This window comes from Cajanus cajan, chromosome 7 (assembly GCF_000230855.2).
Source record: "Cajanus cajan strain Asha chromosome 7, NIPB_CcT2T_4, whole genome shotgun sequence".
NCBI classification, from domain to species: Eukaryota; Viridiplantae; Streptophyta; class Magnoliopsida; order Fabales; family Fabaceae; genus Cajanus; species Cajanus cajan.
The window spans coordinates 41833265-41859648 of record NC_138523.1 but is presented as its reverse complement, the minus strand read 5'-3'; the positions used below and the strand labels follow the sequence as shown (position 1 = coordinate 41859648).

At 37.4% G+C, this 26384-nt stretch overlaps 2 protein-coding genes across 2 annotated transcripts; both read right to left on the bottom strand.

Annotated features, from left to right (window-relative positions):
* Positions 1 to 496: 496 nt before the first annotated feature.
* Positions 497 to 2729, bottom strand: LOC109794595 (pectinesterase). Its single transcript, XM_020354042.2, has 2 exons — positions 1544 to 2729; positions 497 to 1445 (listed from the first exon to the last, which is right to left on the bottom strand). Exons 1-2 carry the CDS (start codon positions 2529 to 2531, stop codon positions 748 to 750), a joined length of 1686 nt encoding a protein of 561 aa, XP_020209631.2. The 5' UTR covers positions 2532 to 2729; the 3' UTR covers positions 497 to 747.
* Positions 2730 to 16171: 13442 nt separating this feature from the next.
* LOC109809520 (pectinesterase/pectinesterase inhibitor) lies at positions 16172 to 18846 on the bottom strand. The gene is made up of 2 exons (XM_020372854.3): positions 17681 to 18846; positions 16172 to 17255 (listed from the first exon to the last, which is right to left on the bottom strand). The coding sequence occupies exons 1-2, from the start codon at positions 18696 to 18698 to the stop codon at positions 16564 to 16566; spliced, it is 1710 nt and encodes a 569-aa protein (XP_020228443.1). The 5' UTR covers positions 18699 to 18846; the 3' UTR covers positions 16172 to 16563.
* Between the last annotated feature and the right edge of the window lie 7538 nt (positions 18847 to 26384).

Genomic DNA, 26384 nt, shown 5'->3' with positions numbered 1-26384 from the left:
TGATTGATTAATAGGGGAGCAATTTGGAGACTGACATTCAATGGGGGAGCTAACATATTTTTTCTTGCTTAAGACACCTTCATGTTCTAAATTAACACTTATTAAGTATTGATGATACTTTGTTAAAATGATCTATTAAATCTTTATTAGTAACAACTTATATGTCATCTATATACGACAAAAATCTTTAAATTCTTTCAGTAAAGAATCCATTCTCTGTTGAAAATACACGGTGATTGCTTCATTTCGATTGAAAGTTAAGCATAGGGTGGTGGATTTCTTATTGGTAAGTATTTGTTTAATCTTCAGATAATAGTAATTTTAGAATGCAGTTATACTTTAAAAATGCTATTTTTCCATATGTATCTTTTTGGAAGTCAAGGACTATGGAATATTATTAATTGATAGTGAGATCATCATACACAACACAATCAGCTCAGTGTGCATATATATGATTAATTAAAATGTAGCAAAAAAATATAATAATACCAAATAGTTAAAGGAAAAATTTGATTGCTTCTGTTATCACCAGTCCATACCGATCGAAAACAGAGATCAAAATGGTTGATACATAAAGAAAGAAAAATAACGATTACAAATGGGTTCCTCAAACGAAGGATAAAGGATCGATTGACTATGTCTGCATTAAAAAAAAGCAGTACCGAGAAATCGATTTCCTATATTTTTTTGTTTCTTCCTCTGAGAAACGTATGCTAAAAAGAGATTATAACACTCAACATCTAGGGCTTAAGCCTTGGTGAAGCTAGGATCGAAAGGAATGCCAGAGGCAGGCAACCAAGAGGAAGCTTGGAGCCATGGTTCCGCAGTGAACTTGGTAGCCTCCGCCTTGCTGATGAGACCTTTTCCGAACTTGGCCCTAGCTTGAGTATTGGCACCAGGTCCAGTGTTGCCGAACTCAGCGAAGTAACAGTCCTGAGTGTTGGGTTCAGTTGGGTTCCATGGAATGTATCCTTCTGGCTGAATCAAGTCACCAATGGTGTTCTCAATGAACACTGCCCTTGAGAATGCCTTCCATGGCCTAGCCAAGTATGTCTTCACAGTCATGCGGTCAGGGAAGAGACCTGGCTCGGGCATGATCTCGCAGTTGTGGAGGACAACACCGGTCGGCATGTTCTTCTGGCCTGTTCCATCAGCCACCACGATGTTTTGCTGGTTCGACATGGGCCTCCTCACGATGATCTTTGAGTTTTGGACCAAGGTGGTGGAGTAGCCGAAGATGAAGTCGATTGTTCCAGAGATCTCGCAGTTGCGGTAGAACTGACGGTGAGCGTGTGCGTACAATGTATCTTGGTATCCGCGCATGGCGCAGTCGAAGAACACTGAACGATCACCCTGCACGCGGAGGGCCACTGCTTGGTGTCCCTCTGCTCCGGCGGTGTTCTCGAATGCAATGGACTTGGCCATGAAATCATCGGCAACAGTAGCTGCATGCATGCACACACATTCAATTATATATACGTACATTAGTATTGTATTTAATACGTCCATATTATATGACATAATATGTATATATTGGACTTACAGAAGGTGGCCGTCCTCATTGTCTTGGTTCCCTCTGCAAAGTTCTTGCGTCCGGTGATGATGGTCTTGGTGGGGCCATCTCCGTAGATGAGAAGGTTCAACTTGTTCTTGTCAACGGTGATGTACTCGTCGTAGACACCGGCTTTGACGTAGATGATGAACCTACCTTGGTGGTTCTTGGGGTAGGAGTTGATAGCATCCAAGATGGTCTTGAATTGGCCGCTGCCATCCTTGGCTACTGTAGCATGGGGAGTAACTCCGCCATTGTTCATCTGAGCCAAGAGCTTGCGATCAGCGGCGGAGACCCATGTGGGGTAGCCTTCGTTGTCGATCTCAAGAAGGCGACGAGAAGCAGGTTTGAGAGCCAAGTTCAAGTCGAGGGATTCGAGAATGTGTGTGATTCCAGAGACGACATCGAGTGCAAGACCGGTGAGTTTGCCGACATCGTCCAAGCTTCCAGCCTGCAACTGTTCCTGCACCTTTTTCTCGCCGTCGGTGTTGAAACCGTCGAGGCACGATTGCTGGTATGCAACCACAGCGCCTAACCAGTTCTTGAGTTCCGCAGTGCGTTGGCTAACGTCCTGAATGTTGCTCTCTTTCACCATCACGCCAGAGGCTTCCAGATCGTGCATGGCGGATTGCAACAAGTCCTTGCAGTCGTCCAGAGCCATCTGCATGCCAGCGCTGCTGTTGCCGTGTTCCACGGAGAATCTATCGCTCATGTTCAAGGCTTTGATCACACTGTCCATTGAGGTTTTCACAACTGTCGCAATGTAGTCCTTTGGGTCTGAGCTGTTGGATGAGGACAACACATCTTCGCACAACTTCTGGTTGTCTGAGTTTTGACACATCGTTGACACCGCCTTGTTGTGGCTTTTCAGGTTCGTTCCTTCGCCTCCTTTTGGGCTTTGAACCACGGCCACCACACCGATCACTACACCCACCACCAGTATCAGAGAGACTGCGGGGCCCAGTATTTTGCCGTTCATTTTTTCTGCTTTTGGGTTATAGCTCTCCTTTTTTTTTTATTCGGGGTTGGTGTTCCCTCCGATATTGACGACTTATATAAATTGATATGAAGCCAAATCGGAGAGAACAGAAGGGTTTATTGGGGGGAAGGAAGGTTGTTTTTCCTTCCCTTTATTGATGTTGTTTGAGGAGTTTGCAATGAAAAATAATGCAGGAGTCGCTAGGTATTTATACTCACATTACTTCCTTAAAACCTGCACATTCAGTGGTCTATACATGGCTTTGCGCCTTTTCTGCTGTGGATACCGTAAATTTAGTCAAACATAACCTTTTAATTTCATCCTCGACTTTTTCTTCCTTTCTTTTCTCTTCTAAAATTAACAAACATGACCCATTTATCAACTATTAATAAACTACGACTCACAATAAACAAGAAATATATTTATTAATAAAATATGAAGTATTTTATCAATTAAAAAACTTATCCTTTTCAAAAGACGATCTAAATAGCTAGCGGAGAATAATAGTTTTTGCGATTGCTCAATTTGCAAAACTCGTGTTAACTAATCCACTATATGTAATAGAAATATACAATAGATTTATAGAGGTTAATTTCAGAAACTTTCAACTTACAAAATGATATTAAAGGTCTTAAACAAGAATTTTGTACCTGCCTGGGGGTACACTCGTAATCTTCAGGGGAATATGAGGACCGAACGAGAGCTTCAGGTGGATTCTTCGGAGGGGGAGGTACCTGCAAAAGATACTCCGACGCTTAAGTCAGTGTGAGCACGATTTTCTAGGGTAATAAATGAACAGTGACATACCTTGTTATGTGTGACCTATTTATAGCATCTGACATGGGCTTGAGCGTGATGGGCCCTCTCAGATATTTACCAAATTAGGTAATACGATACTAATTGGTCGTTAGGCTTTAATCATGTACTTACCTTTCTTGATTGTGATTACCGTTATGACTTGCTTAACCCTTCGGCAAGAGGCCGAGCCGTCTATTCAATACTAGTCGGAACAGCAAATGACCGAACCGTCTAGTCCGTATACGGCAGCCTGTATACTTCCGGTATGATCTATGTCGGAACGGTACTTGACCGAGCCGACTCGATGAGTGATGATGGTCCATATTGGCATTAACCAGACTGATGTCGGTTCTCGGCCTCATGCCGAGCCGACGTTGATGGTGATGCTTGTACGTGGCTATGCATGAGTGTCTGACGAAATGGCACGTGTTGGCCCACGTGACCGATACGGTCTCTCCGGTACACAAGCCCCCCAACCTTTGAGGAGCGAAGCGACGCGAAAGGTTAATGAAATAAAAACAGGATTTTTCAGTCGGTGTCTTGAAGAAGAAGCTGAGGGTTACAACTGATGGTGGGATATGAAGGGTTGTAACCGTTGGGCATTTGATGGCGTACGCGAGAAGTTATGGTGGGAAGCGAAGGGATATAACCGTTGGTCATTAATGACGCATGCAAAGTTGCGGCGGGAGGCGAAGGGTTGTGTCCGTTGGGCATTAATGACGCATGCGAAGAGTCGCGTATCCCAAACCGTTGGATCTAGATGATCCAACGGTATGCACGAGGGGGTGTCATTTCAGGTGCTCATTAGAGACGCCTATAAATAAGTGTAAGGAGGTGAGGGCTCTTTCGTGCAAATTCATTAGCTGCTCCGAGCCGAAGTTGTTTGGAAGCGTTTTGAGTATTATCAACGATAGGTCAAGCTCAACCATCAGGTACGTAATGGCTAATTTGGATGTTGTTAACATTGACTCTTCTGGGGACGAAGGGGAATCTAGGTTAAGGGCGACGCCGAACCAGGATGCACCATCGGCTTCAGCATCTAATGGGGACAATTCCATGGAGTCGGCTTCTGGGTCCGGTCATTCTCAAAGTGGGAGTGATTCGGCATCAGCTGTAGGTTTCGATGAGCAACCTAGTCGGGGTGGAGATTCATCAAGAGTGTTCCCTCCCATATCAACTCCGGGATATTCATGGGTGCACGGTGAGGTTGGTAGTGTATACTCTCGGTATACAAGTAAGAAATCTCTTGTGGATTTTGTATCGGCCGTGAAGTTTTTGGACTTTCCTGAAGATGAGGACCCTTCTGCCATCTTCTTTCAACCGTGCCGAGGCGACGGGGTGTCAAATCCGGACTTTGTTTATTTGAGTCAGGGGACTTCTAAATACCCCTTTTTCTATGTGTATGATTATATGTTCCGGGATTTGAAGATATCTCTCCCGTTTGACAATTACTTCATGGGTATGCTTCGGCTTTTGAATGTGGCGCCGAGTCAACTTCACCCGAACACCTGGGCCGCTATGCAAGGGTTCAGGCATTTGTGTCTGGGTCTCGGTCTCTCTCCTACTCCACATCTATTTTTGCATTTCTATACTTCTCGGCCGACGAGGAAGGCCAAGTGGCTGTCTTTGATTCGCCACAGTGACTGTCTGCTACAACCTTTCACCACCTCCTACAAAAAATTTAAAGTGGGATTTATGAAGGTGATGATTCGGCCGGAACCAGGGAAAAAGTATTTCTTTGACGCTGAGGGAAATCCACTATTTCCCTTCTACTGGACCCGGAAGCCGCGCAAGTATGACACGGTTTCCAAGTCATGCATGTCCCCAGAGGAGAGAGGAAGTCTTGATTTTTTAGACAAGTTGCCTCGGCCCTTACCATGCCGTCCTCTTGTCCGATTGTTTGATTCGGCCGATGTGGTTGAAGAATTAATCGGTATGGTATTTTTCCTACTTGTTTGAATTCAAGTGTTATCATTGATTTTGACTAATGATGTGCAGGTATAATGGCGGCTCATGATGATTTGGATATCCGCAACTTGCTTCGGAACCAACTAGCATCGAATACCGTGAATAGGCCTGCGCCCGCCGCGCGCGTGAATCAACCAGCTGGTCAAGGTAGCGGGGTCGGACCCACGTCTCGGCCGAAGAAGACCACCCGGCCCCAACCTGAAAAAAGAAGGCCTGACTCTAGGGCCGAGGAGGAGAGTCGCCGGGCGAAACAGCGCCGAGTGGCCAGCCCCCCTGTTCCCGAAAGCTTGTCGGCACCAAGTTTCTTGGCTGGCAATGTTAACGCTCAGGATTTCCTGAGTCAAGACCTGACCTCCGAGGTAGGCCAGGGGCTGCTGAGCCGAATGAGTTCAGCGCAGAAATGGAGCTTCTTTTGTGAGTTCCAAGTGCGCGCTGTGGCCATGGCACAGAGTATTGTCATGCAGCCGAACGGTGAGGCTGACGAGTTGCGCAAACAGCTAGCTGAGCAGGAGAAGTCTCTTCAAGAGACACTGGCTGCTTTGACCGACACCCAGACGGCTAGTAGCAAGTACCAGGCCGAGGTGGATCGCCGAGGAAGAACCGCTGATGACTTGGCCCTAAAGTTACAGCGTCTCGAACTTGCTCTGAAGGGCGAGACTGATAAGGTGACAGCTCTGAGCAAGGAGCTGGATGCTGAAAAGGCTGCCTTTGGTGCTTATCAGGAAAAGGCGCGCGCCAAGGTTCTCAGTCAGCATCAGGCCGGTTTTGCTCAAGCTGCTCGGCAGGCTTGCTACTTCGGCGACTTTCCTCCTGACTTCCACCTGGACATGACAAAAGATTTTTTCCAAGGGAAGTTGGTGGATATGACCTCCATTCCACCTGATCAGGAAGCCGACGAGGAGGCTCCGGCTCGGCCAGCTGGGCCGAACGAAGAGGAGACTCTGAACGAGGAGGCTGCGCCTGAGGATGGTCCAGTTCAGGGGGAGCCAGAAGTAGTATCTTAAATGTTTTTTTGTATTATGGGGCCGATAGCGCCTATTGATAATGTACCCTTCTCTTTTTTTTTTTTTTAATGAAATTTCTCCGTTCTTTATGTTATATACTGGCGTAAACTCTTGTGGTGATTAACAACTTAATTTGCGTGAGCCGTCTCCTTAGCCGAGAGATATCTCGGGAGGGAAGACTTGAATAATTTAATTAAAGCCACATCCTTGGCCGAGAGATATCTCGGGAGGGAAGACTTGAATATTTTAATTAAAGCCACATCCTTGGCCGAGAGATATCTCGGGAGGGAAGACTTGAATAATTTAATTAAAGCCACATCCTTGGCCGAGAGATATTTCGGGAGGGAAGACTAATTAAAGCCACATCCTTGGCCGAGAGATATCTCGGGAGGGAAGACTTGAATAATTTAATTAAAGCCACATCCTTGGCCGAGAGATATCTCGGGAGGGAAGACTTGGATATTTTAATTAAAGCCACATCCTTGGCCGAGAGATATCTCGGGAGGGAAGACTTGAATAATTAATTAAAGCCACATCCTTGGCCGAGAGATATCTCGGGAGGGAAGACTTGAATAATTTAATTAAAGCCACATCCTTGGCCGAGAGATATCTCGGGAGGGAAGACTTGAATAATTTAATTAAAGCATGAGTGATTGAATCGTGTTGTCATTGATAAATGGATGCCTCGTTAAAAACCTTGCCGGCCAAAACCTCTTTTCACTATTTTTTAAGAGGGAAAAAGACCGGTTCAAGGAAAAGAGTGCACCCTTACAACGTTTACAAGTTTGTGAAATAGACAACTAGCTATAGTAAGTCTTCAAGTGCGTAGAGTTCCATGTTCGTGGGAGGACTTTGCCGGATAACTCTTCCAACTTGTATGCCCCGTTATGAAGAGCGTGTCGTACTCGAAACGGGCCGTCCCAATTGGCTGCCAGTTTGCCCTCAGACGGGTTGCGCCTTGCCGAGCCGGTTGCCCTCCATACAAGATCTCCGTCGTGAAATGTTCTTGGTTTGAGGTTAGAATTGAAGCGCCGACTCATGCGTTGCTTGCATGCTTCGGCTACTACCTGCGAATTGTCCCGCACTTCCTCAAGAACATCTAGTTCAGCCCGAAGAGATGCGTCATTGGAGTCCTCTTGAAAATGTTGTCGTCTGAATGATGGCTCCCCTACTTCAACCGGTATCATTGCGTCGGCACCATATGTTAGGCGAAAGGGGGTTTCTTTAGTGGTGGACTGTGGTGTACACCGGTATGCCCAGAGGACTTCTGGTAATTCATCAGCCCATACTCCTTTTGCCGAGCCGAGTCTTCTTTTCAGTTCGGTAAGGATAACCTTGTTGGCCGCTTCGGCCTGGCCATTCGACTGAGGGTGCTCAACCGATGTGAACCTGTGCCGAATGCCAAGGTTTTCGAGGAATGAGTTGAACCTTTTGTCCGTGAATTGGAGACCGTTATCTGAAATGATGGCATATGGGATGCCGAAACGGGTGATGATGCTCTTCCATACAAATTTTTGGACGTTAGCAGCAGAGATGCAAGCAAGTGGCTCGGCCTCAATCCATTTTGTGAAGTAATCTACTGCCACGAGAAGGAACTTAGCTTGTCCCCTCGCCATGGGGAATGGGCCAAGTACGTCAATTCCCCATAACGCAAACGGCCATGGAGAGCTGATACTGTGTAGTTCGGCGGCCGAGGCATGGATGAAATTTCCATGTCGTTGACACTGTATGCACCTCTTAACAAACTCAGCACAATCTCCTTTTAGAGTCGGCCAATAATAACCGGCTCGTGACACCTTTGCCGCAAGAGTTCGGCCTCCGGAATGGGATCCGCAGATACCTTCGTGAACTTCCCTCATCACATAGTCGGCCTGGAGATTGTCAATACACTTAAGCAACGGGGTGGAGAATCCGCGCCTGTAGAGTTCGCCGGCTATGATGGAGTACCGAGCTGCTTGGGTTCGCAATTTTCTGGCTTCCACCGAATCAGTTGGCAATTCTCCTTGGAGGATGAAGTTCCGAATAGGAGTCAGCCAGCTTGGAACTTCGACCTCGGCAGCCATGCACTCGACGGCCACACTTGGAGAGGGGACTTCGAGGTGAATTGTTGTTCTTAGCTGTCCCAGCTTTCTGGTGCTGGCGAGCCGAGCTAACTGATCGGCTCGTTCGTTGTTACTTCTTGGAATATGCCGAATTTGAACCTCGGTGAAATCATCTTTGAGTTTTCGGAAGAGGTGATAATACTGCAACAAATTAGCATCTTTGACTTGAAAGTTGTCGTTGACTTGTTCGGCGACTACTTTCGAGTCGATCCAGCATATGACCTTCTTAACATTCATCTCTGTTGCTAGTCTAAGTCCGGCTATTAAAGGTTCATACTCGGCCTGGTTATTGGACGCGCGGAAGCCGAACCGAAGGGATTGCTCAATTGTGATGCCCGAAGGATTAGCGAGGATTATGCCCGCACCACTACCTTGGGCGTTAGATGATCCATCCACATGAAGGATCCAAGGTTGGTCTTCGAAAGATCCTGGAGGAGTGAGCTCATTGACGAAATCTACCAAGTGTTGTGATTTAATAGGGCCCCTCGGCTCGAAGGATATGTCAAATTCGGATAACTCAACCGACCACGCCATCATTCGGCCGGCAATTTCTGGCTTCCGAAGGACCTTTGCGATCGGACAGTCGGTTCGGACGACAACCTTATGGCTTTGAAAGTATTGTCTCAACCGTCGGGCGGCGTAGACGAGTCCTAGGGCAACCTTCTCGAGCAATTGATAACGTCGCTCGGCGTCTTGCAACGTCCGACTAATAAAATAGATGAGTTGTTGACCTTGGTTTTCTTGCATCATAACGGCACTGATGGATCTGTCCGAAACCGACAAATAGATAATCATGTCTGCATCGACGACCGGTTTACATAATACTGGGGGCATGCCGAGCCGGTTTTTAAACTGCTGAAAAGCTTCTTCACACCCTTGGGTCCATTTGAATCGTTCTGTTTTCTTCAGCAAGAGTAGGATCAGCCCTGCAATCTCGGCTAAACAGGGAAGGAAGCGAGACAACGAAGTGAGCCGTCCGGCTAACTTTTGAACCTCTTTCAACGTTGCCGGGCTTTTCATGTCCAAGATGGCTTGGCATTTATCCGGATTCGCCTCAATGCCTCGGTTGGATAGCATGAATCCCAAGAACTTGCCGCCCGAAACTCCAAACACACATTTCTCGGGGTTGAGCCTCATCTGATGTTGTCGAAGCGCCTGGAACACTTCGGCCAAGTCATGCGTATGTGCCGATACATCACTTGATTTTACCACCATATCATCAACATACACTTCCATGCTTCGGCCGATCTGGTTGTGGAAGATTTTATTCATCAAACGTTGATATGTGGCCCCGGCATTTTTTAATCCGAACGGCATCACCCGGTAACAGTAATTGGCTGTTTCGGTGATGAATGCAGTTTTTTCTTCGTCTTGGGGGTGCATCCGGATCTGATTGTATCCCGAGTAAGCATCCAGAAAAGACAAGAATTTGTGGCCGGATGCCCCATCGACGAGCCGATCGATGTTCGGGAGTGGGTAGGCGTCTTTTGGGCAAGCTTTATTTAAATTGGTATAATCGGTGCACATACGCCATTTCCCATTTGACTTTCTAACCATGACAACGTTAGCCAGCCAAGTCGTGTAGTGCACCTCTCGGATAAACTGAGTGTCTAGCAACTTGGTCACCTCTGCTTCGATGGCGATTTTTCTTTTTTCCCCCGTCTTCCGGCGCCGTTGAGCAATCGGCCTAGCTTCTTTGCTAACGGAGAGCTTGTGGCACAGGAAATTGGGGTCAATGCCAGGCATATCGGATGGGTGCCAAGCGAACAAGTCTCTATTCTCGAGGACCACACGCTGAATGGCTAGGCGCTCCCCTTCGGTTAAATAGGTTCCCAAGTAAGTAACTTGGGATTTTGTCGTTCCTACTTGGAAGGGTTGTTTATCTTCAATGGGCTCTACCCTCTCATCCTGATCGATTCGTGGATCGAGGTCGATGGCCGACTGCTGCGAAACCGAGTGCACCCTTCTCGGTTCGGTCGGCTCCTCCATTCTCGGCAACCTTAAGCTACTAAAATAACATTCGCGCGCCGTTTTCTGGTCAGCGTGTATGGTGACGATTCGTCCGGACTCAGCTGGGAACTTCATGGCTAGATGAGGAGTGGAGACAATGGCTCCGAGCCGATTCAAGGACGGTCGTCCTAGCAGAATATTATAAGATGTGTTGGCATGCACCACTACGTACTTGACTGGGATATCGCGGTGATCAGCTTCATCAAATCCGAACCGTGTGGACAGCTTGATATACCCCTTCGTCTTCACTCGCTCACCAGAGAACCCCACCAGTGGCTCGTTGTAGGGGACCAATTCGGATTCTGGAATACCCAACTGCTTGAACGTGTTCCAGTACAAGATATCTGCCGAGCTTCCCTGATCTACCAACGTTTTACGCACAATGCAGTTATGGATTTCTACACTGATTACCATTGGGTCGTCTTGCTCCGGATCAATGCCTTTGAAATCGGCTTCGGTAAAGGTGATAGTAGGTAATTGCCGACGGACTGTTTCAACGGCGTGAACATGCCGAACGGCCCGTAGATGCCTCCGTTGCGATGAGGAAGATGAGCCACCACCAGCAAATCCACCTGGTATGGTGTTGATGACTCGCCGAGGCTGTGACGAGGGTTCGACATCTCGTCTTTCTCTGGACCGGCTCCGTTCTCTATACTGACGTGTTTCCATTCTCCTTTGCTCAGGATCATGCCGTCTTGACCGGTCGGCGTGCCGGGTTGTGTGTGGTCGGTCGATGAAACCTTGTAGCTGGCCTTGTTTGATTAGGTCTTCGATTTTGTCTTTTAAAGCCGCGCATTCTTCTGTCGAATGCCCCCGATTGCGGTGGTAGCGACAAGATTTTGTTGTGTACTGGGAATACCTTGGGCCGCGAGGGGGTCTCTCCCGAGGTACCAATTCTTTCGGGCGACCTCGGAAATTATTCTCGGCTGGCCTTTCAGGCTTTGCCGCTACTTCTGCTCTAGCTTGGTTGCGGAACTCAGCTAGCTCCTCCATTTGCATATACTTATCGGCTCGTCGCCGAAGGTCATCCATGTCGGATGGTGGCTTCTTGCAAATACTGTTGGCGAAGGGACCTGGCTTCAAGGCGGTAGTCAGATGATGCAGGGCGACGGCTGGGTTTAGGTCTCGGATTTCCAATGCCGCCTTGTTGAATCGGCTCATGAATGTCCGAAGGGATTCCTTTTTCTCCTGACGAATGCTCACCAGTGCCAACGAGGTCAGTTGGTGAGGCCTACTGGTAGCAAACTGAATTGTGAATTGGGAGGCCAATGTACTGAACGAATCAATTGAGTTGGCCGGAAGCCGAGTGAACCAACTCAGAGCTCGTCCTTTTAGCGATGTTGGGAAAATTCGACATAGGGCGGCATCATCGGTTGTGCTCAAAGTGACTTGAGTCAAGAACACATCTACGTGTTCATCGGGATCAGTGGTCCATCGTACTTGTCGAGAGGCAACGACTTCCAATGATCAAGAAGCGCGGTCTGCATGATATTTGATGTAAAGGGATGCCGATGTGCTCCGACCGGCATCGGCAGTATCGGCCGACTAGCTGAAGCATGAGCGGCTGGGGTGGCAATAGAGGTGTGGTTGGCAGGGGTGTGGTGTCCGTGTGAATGAAACGACCCCTGAGTATGGGTCGTCTCGGATGGTTTCCATGTGGGATCTCGGTATTGGTTTTTCAGGGCAGCATTCTCTTCTCTCAATGCAGCCATCTCGGCGGCATCTCTCTCTCGCTGCTGTTTCATGGCAACCATTTCCTCTTTCATCTGTCGTACCACATCGGTCAAGTTTGTCTCCTCTACCGTTTCGGCCCCAGACTGATGCTCCTCCTCGGACTGGTGTTCAGCGTTAGTCTTCCTTGTCTTCACCATGACGTTGAAACAGTGCTGGATACGTCTTTTTCGAGAGCTATCGGTTCGGCCCCACGGTGGGCGCCAAAATGTACCTGCCTGGGGGTACACTCGTAATCTTCAGGGGAATATGAGGACCGAACGAGAGCTTCAGGTGGATTCTTCGGAGGGGGAGGTACCTGCAAAAGATACTCCGACGCTTAAGTCAGTGTGAGCACGATTTTCTAGGGTAATAAATGAACAATGACATACCTTGTTATGTGTGACCTATTTATAGCATCTGACATGGGCCTGAGCGTGATGAGCCCTCTCAGATATTTACCAAATTAGGTAATACGGTACTAATTGGTCGTTAGGCTTTAATCATGTACTTACCTTTCTTGATTGTGATTACCGTTATGACTTGCTTAACCCTTCGGCAAGAGGCCGAGCCGTCTATTCAATACTAGTCGGAACGGCAAATGACCGAACCGTCTAGTCCGTATACGGCAGCCTGTATACTTCCGGTATGATCTATGTCGGAACGGTACTTGACCGAGCCGACTCGATGAGTGATGATGGTCCATATTGGCATTAACCAGACTGATGTCGGTTCTCGGCCTCATGCCGAGCCGACGTTGATGGTGATGCTTGTACGTGGCTATGCATGAGTGTCTGACGAAATGGCACGTGTTGGCCCACGTGACCGATACGGTCTCTCCGGTACAAATTTCAAATGCTTATTAACTAATTAAAATGATATCTCATTAATTAGAGTATATATTATTGGAATTAAAGGGAAAATAATTAAATTCAAAATTCATAAATAACACTGTAATGTAATATATATCAATTATATAATCAGCAGGTCTAATTTAATTGGTTGAGTAAAATGCTTCATGTTGTAAACTCTCTTGTCATCCATGTTCTATTGAACATTAGTGATAGACGAGTCTTCTAAGAACTAGGACTACTCTATTAGAATCTAAGAATTTATTAATTCTTAAAGTTTAAAAATATTAAAACAATACATCAATATAAATTATTTAATTAATAAAATTAAATAAAAATTTAATCACAAAACAATGTTATAAAATTCATAAATATTGCATTTTTAATGGAAAAAATTTTATTACAATAAAAATATTTTAATATTTAATGAAAAAATAAAAAATTTGTTTTTGGTAATAAAAGAATTACTGTATGATATTTTGTATAAATATTTTCTTTTACCTTCATTAATAATTAACTTTACTTTCTCTTTGGATTTGTTGTTATGGATTAAGGGAGTGTATTGAATTAGGATTGTAATAAATTTTAAAATATTTTTTTTATTATAAAAAAATCTTGTAGTATTTAATTAAGATTTTTTTTAATATAAAATGATTATGTAATATTCAATTAAGAAAATCATGATTTTTTTATGAGTACATCAAAATCCGGTAGTATTTAATTAAGATAATTATAATTTTTTTTTAAAGTCTGTCAAAATCCGATGATATTCAATTAAAACTTTTTTTTCACTTAAAAAAATTATCGGTATTTAAAAACATAGGGATCTCCTCTTCTTTCTTCTCTCTCCCCCTTTCTTGTTTCTCTCTCTTTCTCATCTCCCTCTCTCTCTTCCCTCTCTCATATTCTCTCTCTCTCTCTCTCTCTCTCTCTTCTTGTTCTTTTTTATCTCATTTCTTCAAAATAAAAATGAAGTATTCAATTTATATCATGCGTCCTTAAAAAATGTGATCAATAAGATATTTGGTATTTTTAAACCACGTTTGATAATTTTTAAGTTAGTGCCTCCATTTCTATTTATGTAGCACTATATAACTTTTTTCATAATAAATGTCGTTTTGATGAGTTTTCAATTGGATCAATAGATGAATCTTAATATTCAATGCTACTAGTTAATAAAGACCATAATTTTGAATATGTTATTCAGACTCAAGAGCATAAAATATATCAATGCATGAAAAAGGACTAATATAACCTTAGATCACTACAAGAAAATTGTCATATAGTGACATACACTCTATAGTGACACTATAAATGTCACTAAAAATTACTTTTACTCATACAAAAACTACAATATATTTTATAATTATTAAAAAGTGTGGGTATAGGTTATAGTGACACAAAATATGTTGTTAAATCTCATTCAAAATCAATACTAAAATTATGTGTAACTATATGTCAAATAGACATATACTTACATATATTGTACTTATATTGATACTTTTTGTATGTAACATTTGTAGTAGATGTATGGAAAAAATTATTTGTTAAAAGATAGAGATAATTATTTGTCAAAGAGATAGAACAATTTGTATTAACTTTACTTTTCTTCATTATTTATGTTATATTTTTTTTATTAATTTTTGTAACATTAAATATATTTTACAAATCCATATTTTTCTATGAAATCTATAAAATCTTTTAAAATCTTTTGATATAAATCTATAAAAATTCATTAAAATCTACAAAACTTTTTTATACTAACACATCTTTCAAAATTTCAATTCAATACACCTCCTAAAATTCTTCTCTCTATATATTTTTTATCATCAAAATTAAAATGACGTACTAGAATTTGAATTTAATATTTTATATATACTATTCTAACTTTGAGTTCCAACTAGTCCAACCTAATGATTCAATTTTTTCCTATATATTACAAATTTCATCTCCTCTAAGTAAATTTTCCGGTACGTACGTGTCCTTCTGCGTATGTACACAGGAAGCAAGTAGATATTTTTAAAAACTGAGTTGATCGGTGAAAGTTAATTAGTTAAAATATAAATTACTTAGAAACATATTGTTAAATACTCTCTCTCTCTCTTAAAAATTATTTAGTAGTAGAGATTAATTAGTTAAAATATAAATTACTTAGAAACATATTGTTAAATACTCTCTCTCTCTATATGTATATAATGGTATTTTGTATAACATGATATCCTATATATAATGATATTATATATATTAAAATATACCTTAGATATTTTACCTATTTTTTCTACACTTGAACTATAAATAATCTTAAGATTAATATATTATGTTTAAAAGTCTTAGTCACTTAATCTTATCTCATATATTTTAATCTCAGACACGTCATGTTTGAATTTGAATTCTAATAAATGACCTAATCAAATTTCAAGTGGAATATACAAAGATAAATTAGTTCCTTACTCACCATTTATCTTCATCATATATTTTGGTAAAATTAAAAAGTACATTCGAAATCTTAATAATACACATATATATATATATATATATATATATATAATATATATATATATATATATATATATATATTAAATTACTCCCTCGATTGTTTTAAGTGTCAATTATTAAAAAAAATATACTGTTAATATTTACATGTCATTTTGAAAGTTTAAGATAATACATTTACCAAAAAAAATATCCAAGATAATATATATATATATATATATATATATATATATATATATATTTTAACAATCATGATTTTACATTTTTTACTTAATTTACACATGTATCACTATTATTTACTTGTTGTGAAATAAATGTTAGAGGCACTATTATTATTATTATTATTATTATTATTTATTAATTCAAATTTATTAAAAATTTCAAATTTTGTAAGTTTTCCCTCTCATTAATAAGTTTTTCTTTTAATTTAAAGATAGGATCATAAAAATTATAATTTTTTTGATCGATAGTAGAAAGAGCAGTGAGTAGTAAAAAAAAGTGTGATTTCTCTCTTTTTTTATTTGAAAGATTTAAATAAGAACGAAATATCCTTCTATCAAACAGGCCAACACCAATTAAGATACAAATTAAAATCATAAGGCCACTATACTGTGGATTGTATTTAGTTGAAATACCTAATTTAATATTTAAACAAAATTGTAAAATCCAAATAAAGCAGACAAAAAGAATATAGAAAGGAAAGATTAAAACAAGCCTGAATAAACTGACAAGTTAAAGAGACAATATACAAACTATATATACATAGGGTCTCGCTCGGTTTCACACACAATGTAAATCTCTCACGCCCTTCATCCATATATACAAACATATATATATATACGACGGTGGTACCTTAGTAATCTGTACCATACATATATTCACACTCTTTGAATCTCTAATGATGATCTACGAATGTCTATTCACAACACATTGTGGTTCAACTCATCTAAATTAATAAGCTTTTGAGTTTGACCTAATTAACTTGGGATATATATACTAAGCCGTTAGTCGTCGTTGTTTTTCTCAGAGGCCAGCCAAAACACAATGATATAACAGAAGGATGCATGCATGCACGGACGTGTGTTGAATTGAAGCCTTACTTAGTCAAGCCAAGATCGAAGGGTATACCAGTGGCGGGTAACCATGAGTTGGCTTGGAGCCATTGATCAGCAGTGTATTTGGCAGCATCACCCTTGGTTAGGACACCGCGGCTCCACTTAACCCTAGTTTTAACATCGGCGCCGGCGCCAGTGTTGGCATACTCAGCGAAGAAACACGTGTCAAGAAACTGGTTCCCTGACCAGGGTAGAAACCCATCTGGCTGAATCAAATCACCGATAGTGTTTTCCATGAAGATGGCCCTCGAATACGCCTTCCAGGGCCTCGCCAAGTACGACTTCACCGTCAACTTGGTGGGCTCCAGCGCCGCCTCCGGCAGGATCTGGCAGTTCTGAAGCACCACTCCCGTGGGCATGTTCTTCTGGTCCGTGCCGTCGGCGACAACTATGTTTTGTTGATTCGGGTCTGGCTTGCGCACTATGATCTTGGAACTTTGGATCAGGGTGGTGCCGTAGCCGAAGATGAAGTCCACTGTACCCGAGATTTCGCAGTTGCGGTAGAACTGACGGTGCGCGTGGGCGTATAGAGTGTCCTGGAATCCGTGCATGGCGCAGTCGAAGAAGGCGGAACGATCACCTTGCACGCGAAGCGCCACTGCTTGGTGTTTGCTCGCCCCGGCGGTGTTCTCAAATGCCATCGACTTTGCAATAAAATCTTCTGCAACCGTCGCTGCACATGCTCATCAAATATTCATCAGTCATTTAAGACAATGCTGAGGCTAGAATATTTTAATTAAACCTAGTCTATATTTTACATCAATATCTCATATTTATGGATGAAAAACCCATTATTAGAAGAAGAAAAACTAATTAATTAGGACGAGAAATCTAATAAAAAATTTCAATCACAATTTTCTTAAAAAAAATAAGACATGAGCAAAGTCTTAAAGATATTAAGATAATTAAGATTAATTAACTTAAGCGAGTGAAATCTCATGAATAAAAAAAAAAATGTTAGTTGGGTTGTCCAAGCTGGTGAGTCGTTCTCGGTGAGAAATAGTCATTATAAAGTTAGGTGATGCTTCATACGTTAAAGGAAAATATTTAATCTTAACATGAAAATAAAAATGGTGGAGACAAGTGGGAATAACTCACAGAATGTAGCAGTTCTAATTGTCTTCCAGCCATCCTTGAAGTTTTTGCTACCGGTGACAATGGTCTTAGTGGGGCCATCACCATAGATCAACAGATTGGGCTTCTTTTTGTCAACCGTGATGTACTCATCATAAACACCAGCCTTAACATAAATAACGTATCTACCTTGATGGTTCTTAGGGTAGGAGTTAATAGCATCCAAAATAGTCTTATATTGTCCACTCCCATCCTTTGCAACAACCGCATTGGGTGCAACAGAATTTCCCGCCAAAAGCTTGCGATCCGCGACGGACATCCACGACGGGAATCCATCTGGTTCCACGTCAAGAAGTCGCCGAGAAGACGAAGTAGGTTTTGTGCTTAGGTTCAAGTTTAACGCGTTGAGTATCTGCGCCAAACCTGCGACAATGTCAAGTGCTAACGCCGATAACTTTCCGAGGTTGTCTAAACCCCCGGTCTGCAACCTCGCCTGCACCTCTTTTTCAGCGTCCGAGTCGAAACCGTCAAGGCACGATTGCTGGTACGCTACGACCGCGCCCAACCAGTTTTTGAGGTCCGCAACGCGGTCGTGGATGTTGTTAATGTTGTTGTCTCTGACGAAAATCTTCGAGGCTTCTAATTCGTCGATGGCGAAGAACAACAAGTCTTTGCAGTCTTCGATGGCCATCTTCAAGCTAGAGTTCTGCTTGCCATTTTCCAGGACGATAGTGTCGCTTAAGTTGAAGGCTTTGATGACGTCGTCCATGGAGTTTTTCACCACCGTTTTTATGTAATCCGCTGGGTCTGAGGTGTTCACAGAGCTGAGGGTGTCCACGCAAAACTTATTGTCATCGGAGTCTTGGCAAGCGACTTGCACGGCTTTGGCGTGGGTGTTCAATTGACCGTCTTTGTTTTCATTAGTTTGGTTCGGGACGTTGTCGTCGCCGCCGCCGGTGGAGACCATAGCAACAACGCCCACGGCAACGCCCACTACGAGAATCAGAGAAACAGCAGAGATAAGTGTTGTTTTTTTTTCCATTTTCTTATACTATTTTTTTTTTGTTTTTTGTTTTTTTGTTTTTTTTTATCTGTGATGAATGGTTTTGTCCTCCCCTAGACGATTGTTTCGTATGAATGATAAAAAGGAGAAAATAGGGTTTTTTTCTTCCCTACTGTTTGTGGGGATATCGTATTGTGAGCATCGGTGATTGTCACCGAACCATTTCTAGAACTTGGATTTCCTAATGATGGTTTAAGATTTTATTTTTAGGGACGTTGACCATTTCTCTGAAACTAGATATTCACGGCTTTTGTGAACTCTGCTATAAATTCTTTGGCTTTAATTAATTTGCTATGCCAGGGAACTCTTTAGACATGTATTGCCTTCGCTGTATTCATCGCTTTGGTTACCCCAACTTTCAACCATTCAATTTTTCCCGTAGACAAAATTGCAAATTATGCATTTAATTTTTTGAGGAATTATGTTAGGCATATCTTAATTACAAATTTTAAGGTATGTTTGGGACATGCAGCGGATATTCTGTTTTTAAGTTTGATTTTCTCTTGTGTCAAAATAATATTTAGTTAAATAAAATCACAGAATACAAATTAATTTTTAATTATTAATTTTTGAATATTGTGTGAATTATGTTCATAGATAAAAAAAATATCTTAATTACAAATAAAACTTGTGATTTTAATTTCCTTAAGTTTAATTGCTCATATTTCATTAATTATTCAAATTAAATTTCTATAGTCAGGTACCATATATTATTATTTGCATAGATTCACAAAGGAAAAAAAAACAAAAATATTAAACAAAAATAATCAAGAAAAATAGCTTATCTATATTTTATTTTTTAATTTATAGTTTTCTTATTTTACTAACTTGTATAAACTAATGATATATACCTTACACCTTTACTTTATTATTATGTTAATTATTAGATATGATACAATTAAAAAATAGACTAATAACTATAAATAAATTATTTTTTTCACCATGTTATGAGTTTAAAATGATCATTAATTTTGTCCATAATTAATCTTTATTATTATAAAAAAATTATCATATAATGACATGCATCTTATAATGTCATAAAAATTGTTATTAAAAACTATTTTTATCTATATAATAAATATAATATATATTAGTATATTATTAAAAATGTAGATATAAGTTATAGTGACATATAAAATATAATGTTAAATCTTATTCAAAATTAATATTAAAATTATGTATAATTATATATCAAATAAATATATATTTACATATATTATATTTCTAATAATATTTTTTATATATCATCATATATAACATTTCTTATAACGTATTAATATATAACTAATTACTTTTAATGAGTTCTTCCTTCTTAACATTTTTTTATAAGAAAAATCAAAATAATTAGAGGATTCAGGTTTCTAATTTTCTATAACCTGTATCCATAGTCTAATCAAGGAAAAAAAATGATCAAAAGTTGCATCATGGAAAACACCGCGCGGAATTAATACATCAATATGAAAAATAATATGCGAGACCTCTTTATTACATTGGCTAAAAATCAAGAACATAAACACAGTTTAACGAGATCCATCAAACTAAGCAAGTCAAAGGACTCATTTTGAAACCCGATTATTATTTCTTATCAACCACATTGACCACACTTAGCATGCCAAAGAACAATCCAAGATTTTTTTTTTTTTCCTTATCTTTCTTTTTATTTGTCCTCTATGTTGTAGAAAATGTGATTCATCAGAATCAAAGATGGTGATAGACAACCCAGTCCAACAATATAAAGATGTCCAAACTTGTATAGCAATATAATAAGAAAAGAACATGTGATCAAATGTTTCCTAATGTAGATTGCAAAAGATGCATTTAGCTTTCAACACATTTTGAATAACACCTTGATAGTGTTGTTGAATTACTATAAAAAAAAATTATTAGATTCTTTCTTTAGATTTATAATATAAAAAATAATCTAAGTCAGTCTTCTCAAAAACATAAGTTAATCAAATCTAAATTTATCTTGCAAGAATGAGAATAGAGATTTAGGAAAAATGAAACAATAACTGTAAGAAAATTAAAATGCAAAACAAAATTAATTAAAATTTTCAATAAAAAATGCATCAATTTTACTATAATTCATGGAATTTGGAATTGATTAAGTGGATTAGTCACGTATATCTATCAAATGTTGCAATTATTTTGTAATGAAATTGTAAAGAGATAAATCCATGAGAGAGAAAGAATTTAGAGAAATTTGTAAGGGAAGAAACTCTTAATCTAAAAAAATGATTAAAAGTGAGCAAAACAAGTCTCTTAACACCTATTAATAAACTTAATTAGTGGGTCTAATCAAAATATTTACAAGTTTGTTTCACTAATCGTCTAATAACAAAACTAAGCTACTTCTAAAATAATTTCACAAAAAGAACTCCATACAAAGAGTAGACAGTACAAGAAAAATGTAAATTTCCGACGGATATGAATCCGTCGGAAATTTCCGACGGATTTATATTTCCGTCAGAAATTTCTGACGGAAATATAAATCCGTCAGAAATTTCCGACAGAAACTTTCTGACGGAAATTTATTATTTTTAATTTCTTATATATATTTGTAGTATTAAAAATTTTATATATCTTTTAAAGGTATAAATATATATTATAATTATTTAGTACAAGTTTTTTATATCTACGATTAGTATTAAAGATGAAAATAAATTAGGTTATACTATATTTTATTATAATTTACTTGGTTTGAACCTAACTTTCTTTAAAAATATATATTTTAAGTGTGACTTATTTATCTATCATAGATAATTTTTAAATATTTGGGTAGAACTACAATCATATAGACTTATTTTATAATAATTTAACACTATTAAAAATATAAAAATCTATATGTTAAATTTATAAAAAAAAAGTTTAATTTATTTATGATATAAATATGTTTTTAATATCTAATATATATTTTTAGATGATAATTTATTTTAAAATATATCTTATAATAACAATTCTAAATGGAATATAAATCTTATGATTTTTCTTATTTTGATTTTTTTAATCAATGTATACAATTTTACTATTTTGATTTTTTCAATCAACGTATACAATAAATAAAAAACACAAAAGAAAAACATGCATGCTACAAATTTTATTTTATCAAAAAATTATTTGTTTAATATATATTACATTATATATGTGAATATTAAGACATATATATATATATACATATATATATTATAATTAAACTTTTTTTAAAAATTAATTCATTATTAAGAATTTTTTTTTATCACATGAGAATTAATTTCCTTCAAAAATTTGACAGATATCAAATAAATAAACATTTTTTCTGAATCTATATATTTATTTTATTAGAATATAATTTTTATTTTTTAAAATATATTATTTTTTTAGATAAAAAATTATGTATATGTCAAATAGTAGTGAGGGCAAGTGTCTCACTATTCCAAACGTGCAGCTGTCGCTGTATATATATGTATGTGTGTGTATATATATATATATATATATATATATATATATATATAATATAAGGGGTTATAATTATACCGGTGTAACTTTTACTAAGTATTATGCCGCTCTATAACTTTATATTAAATGTGAATTTTGTAAATCCAACCGTTAAATTGAAAGTTCATATCACTTTATACGTGTATATCAAATTTTGTTAAAATTGAACAACAACTGGAAGATAATCCAAGTGTTCATATTTTAGTGTATTTTGAAATGAATATATTACATCAATTTTGTTTTATAAAAGTATCAAATCATCTTGGATTAATATAAAGTTTTGTATATATAATCTATAAGAGATATGAACTTTCAATCTAACAGTTGGATTTACCAAATTCACATTTAATATAAAGTTATTGAGCGGTGTAATACATTGTAAAAGTCGAATTTAATATATATATATATATATATATATATATATATATATATATATATATATATATATATATACATATGAGGGGGGTTATAATTACAATGGTATAAATTTTACTAAGTGTTACACCGCTCAATAACTTTATATTAAATGTGAATTTTGTAAATTCAACCGTTAAATTGAAAATTTTTTACTCTTAAATCATATATATATATAGACACACACACACACACACACACACATATATATATACATATATATATATATATATATATATATATATATATATATATACATGAGGGGAGCTATAATTACAATGGTATAAATTTTACTAAGTGTTACACCGCTCAATAACTTTATATTAAATGTGAATTTTGTAAATTCAACCGTTAAATTGAAAATATTTTACTCTTAAATCATATATACAAAATGTTATATTAATCGAAGATGATTTTTTATAAAAAAAAATTAAATCTGTCGAAAAATTTATATTTTTGATGAGAAAATTTTTGTAAGAAAAGTTATATTATTGATAGAATATTTCAGACAAATTTATATTTGTCGAAAATGTAAGAACTAGTTTTAAATTTGATATGAAAATATTATGATATAATTAGATAAGATTTTAAGTTAGTATTTTATTAATGGTTGATAATTAAAAAATAAAACATGGATAAATACATTATTTGAATTTTATATGTTTGATTTAAGATAACTTACAAAATAACTCTGGGTAAAGTTATTCCGCTCAATAACTCATGGTGTGTTGAATTTCATCGATCCAATTAATTGTTAAATTAAAAGTTATTAAATTTTACTAATAATTAATATAAAAAATTAATTAGTTTTGGAATAAATTATTTGCTAATTAACAATATAATTGAAATATTAATTATTTTAAATTATTTAACTAAAATCTTATTGACAATTTACTATATGATCTTAATATTTTTGTATAACTAATATCTGATTTTAAATTTGATATGAAAATATTATATATAATTAGATAAGATTTTAAGTTAGTATTTTATTAATAGTTGATAATTAGAAAAAAATAAGGATAAATACATTTTTTAAATTTTATATGTTTGATTTAAGGTAAATAAATATATTAAATTAATTAATAATTTATTTAAAATATTAAAATTTAATTTATAAGTATGTAATAAATAAATATTTATAATTTTATAAATTATATTATCATTATAAATTATAAAATTAAATAATTTAAATTATAATTTTAAATAAAAATAAGTAGATGTTAATTATAAAATAAGTACATATAAATAAATAATAATTAAATTTATTATTATTATTATTATTATTATTATTCGTAATATAAAATTATTATATATTATTATTATAGTACAAATATGAGATTGTATATTTGAGGATGACTTAAATGAATTAATTTGTACAAGTTATACTGACAACATATATAGACATTTCGGTAGCTTACTCATCAGAACTTTACAGTTAAGCATGCTTGACCTGGAGTAGTACTGGGATGGGTGACCTTCTGGAAAGTCTCCCAGAAATTGCACAAGTAAGAATAAAACACGTTAAACAGTGAAATATTGTGAAATAGAACCCTTGAGAAGTCAAATATGAGAGTTGTTACATTAATAAATTTATTAAAATTAAAAAAAAATTATAATTTCCGACGGATTTTTCCGTCAAAAAATTTGACAGCAATTTCTAACGGATTTTTCCGTCGGAAATTTTGACAGCAATTTCTGACGGATTTTTCCGTCAGAAATTTCTGACGGATTTTTCCTCGGAAATTTCCGACGGAATTTTCTGACAGAATTTTCTGTGGAAAAATTATTTAAGACGGATTTTTTTTTTCGACGCCACTTTTTTCGACGTATTGAAATCCGTCAGAAATCCATCGAAAAAAGCAAAATCCGTCAGAAATTTACCTATTTCTGTCGGAAATTTCAGTCGGAAATCAGCATTTTTCTTGTAGTGAGAGGCGTAAACTTGTGACACATTTTTGGACCTTGCTAAGATGTTTAAATTGGGTGAAACTCTCAACAAAAATTGTAGATGTCTATCTTAGATTTTCATCAATACTAAGAACACCTAATTATGACTTTGTTGGCTCAAAATATAGTTTATGTAAGACAACATGTCAGAGTGGATAAAAATTACAAAATTTGATAAAATTTATAATTAAAACCAATATAGTCCACTAAAATAAATTTAGATCAATTCATCAATTTAAGACATTTTTAAATGTCAAATAAACTCAATGTAATATTAAGAAAAAAGTGTCAATTATGCACTATTACACATCCTTGAACCAAGGCAAAGCATGAGGGTAATCAATCAAGTAGAAGTCTCCATAAAAATTCTAAAACTTTTTTAAGGGATTGAGGTGTGGACCAAAACTTGTTAAATATTCTAGTTGATATGTTATGGCTCTCTTAAGACATTTTGTCATGCTAGAAAGGTATATGCAGATTATACAAGGAAAAAATGAGATTTATTATGCTTCCAAATAGAAGACAATAAATTTGTGACTTGAAACAAGATTTTTTGCTCTCACACAAAAAAAAAAATCCTTTTCCACTTCCATTTCAAGCACCACATATCATTTATCCTTTCCTCATGTCAAACAATAAAAATATCTTTATCATCATAAATTTGATATATATATATATATATATATATATATATATATATATATATATATATATATATATATATAACCTAAAATAGGGATATTTTAAAGGAGTTGTATCAATCCAAACATATCATGGCAAAAGTTCACATGTTTTTTTATCTCTCATATATTCTACCAAGATGGAGTTGAAGAAAGCCAAAAAAAAAAAAGATGGAGTTTGCTTCTAACAAAACTTGTGATAGGAAGCTATATCTAAAGGACAATAATTTATATACCATGCAACCTCAATATCGTAAAAAAAAACAGAAAAAAATCCTAATTGATGAAGGACCATCCTTGGTACTTCATGTGAAACCCATCACATGGTTCATGGCTATGACCAATTTGAGTAGTATAGTATTTTAATTGCTTTATTCTAAATTTACCCTTGTATTTTGGGGTATTTTAGTCATAGAATTTATTTTATTTTATTTGCCAATTTTACCCTTGTATTTTGGGGTGTTTAGGACTTAGAATTTATTTTCTCTTGTATTTCCCATTTTACCCTTGTATTATGGGGTGCTCTAGATGATTAGGGTTTTTAATTTTGGGCTAGGGTGTTAACTAGAAGGGTGACGCATTTTTTGGTGTTCATTGGATCTATTTTTGGTGTTAGAAAGGCTTAGGCCCAAGTGGAGGGCAAAGGTTGCATGGTCTTATCATGCACCTAGATATAGCCAATCTAAACCCAAAGATTCCATCCTTGGCCACCAAGTTGCATCTAGGGTTCATTTGCATTTCATTTGGAATGCATTTTCCTACTCCAAATGCAACCCTAGATGCCTCCCCTCCTATAAATACCCAACACCCCACACCTTGTAAATACTTTGGATATTGAATATAAAGAGAGTCTTTTGTGCCTTTATATCTTTCCTTAGTCACCCATGGCTAATTCGGCCACCTCCCTCCCATCTCCACCTTGAGAGAAACAACCCTAGAAGTGGCCTTCATCATCATGAAGTGAGCCAACCCTAGAGTACCCTTCTCAAGCATTTCCTCAAACACCTTCTACCCAACCTCCATTTTCATCCATTCCATCATTATCCACCCTAAAACCTTGTGCCACCTTTGAAGAACTTGATCCTTGGAGTAGGCGTCCTCTTCCTTGCTCATCATCTCATGTTCATGCAAGTAAGGATGCCATCAT

Bases quoted from the DNA above. Each gene is read 5' to 3' on its own strand.
- LOC109794595 (XM_020354042.2), bottom strand. From the start codon at position 2,531: ATGAACGGCAAAATACTGGGCCCCGCAGTCTCTCTGATACTGGTGGTG. The intron at 1,446-1,543 runs GTAAGTCCAATA...GCATGCATGCAG, and splicing joins AATGAGGACGGCCACCTTCT to CTACTGTTGCCGATGATTTC.
- LOC109809520 (XM_020372854.3), bottom strand. From the start codon at position 18,698: ATGGAAAAAAAAACAACACTTATCTCTGCTGTTTCTCTGATTCTCGTA. The intron at 17,256-17,680 runs GTGAGTTATTCC...GAGCATGTGCAG, and splicing joins AATTAGAACTGCTACATTCT to CGACGGTTGCAGAAGATTTT.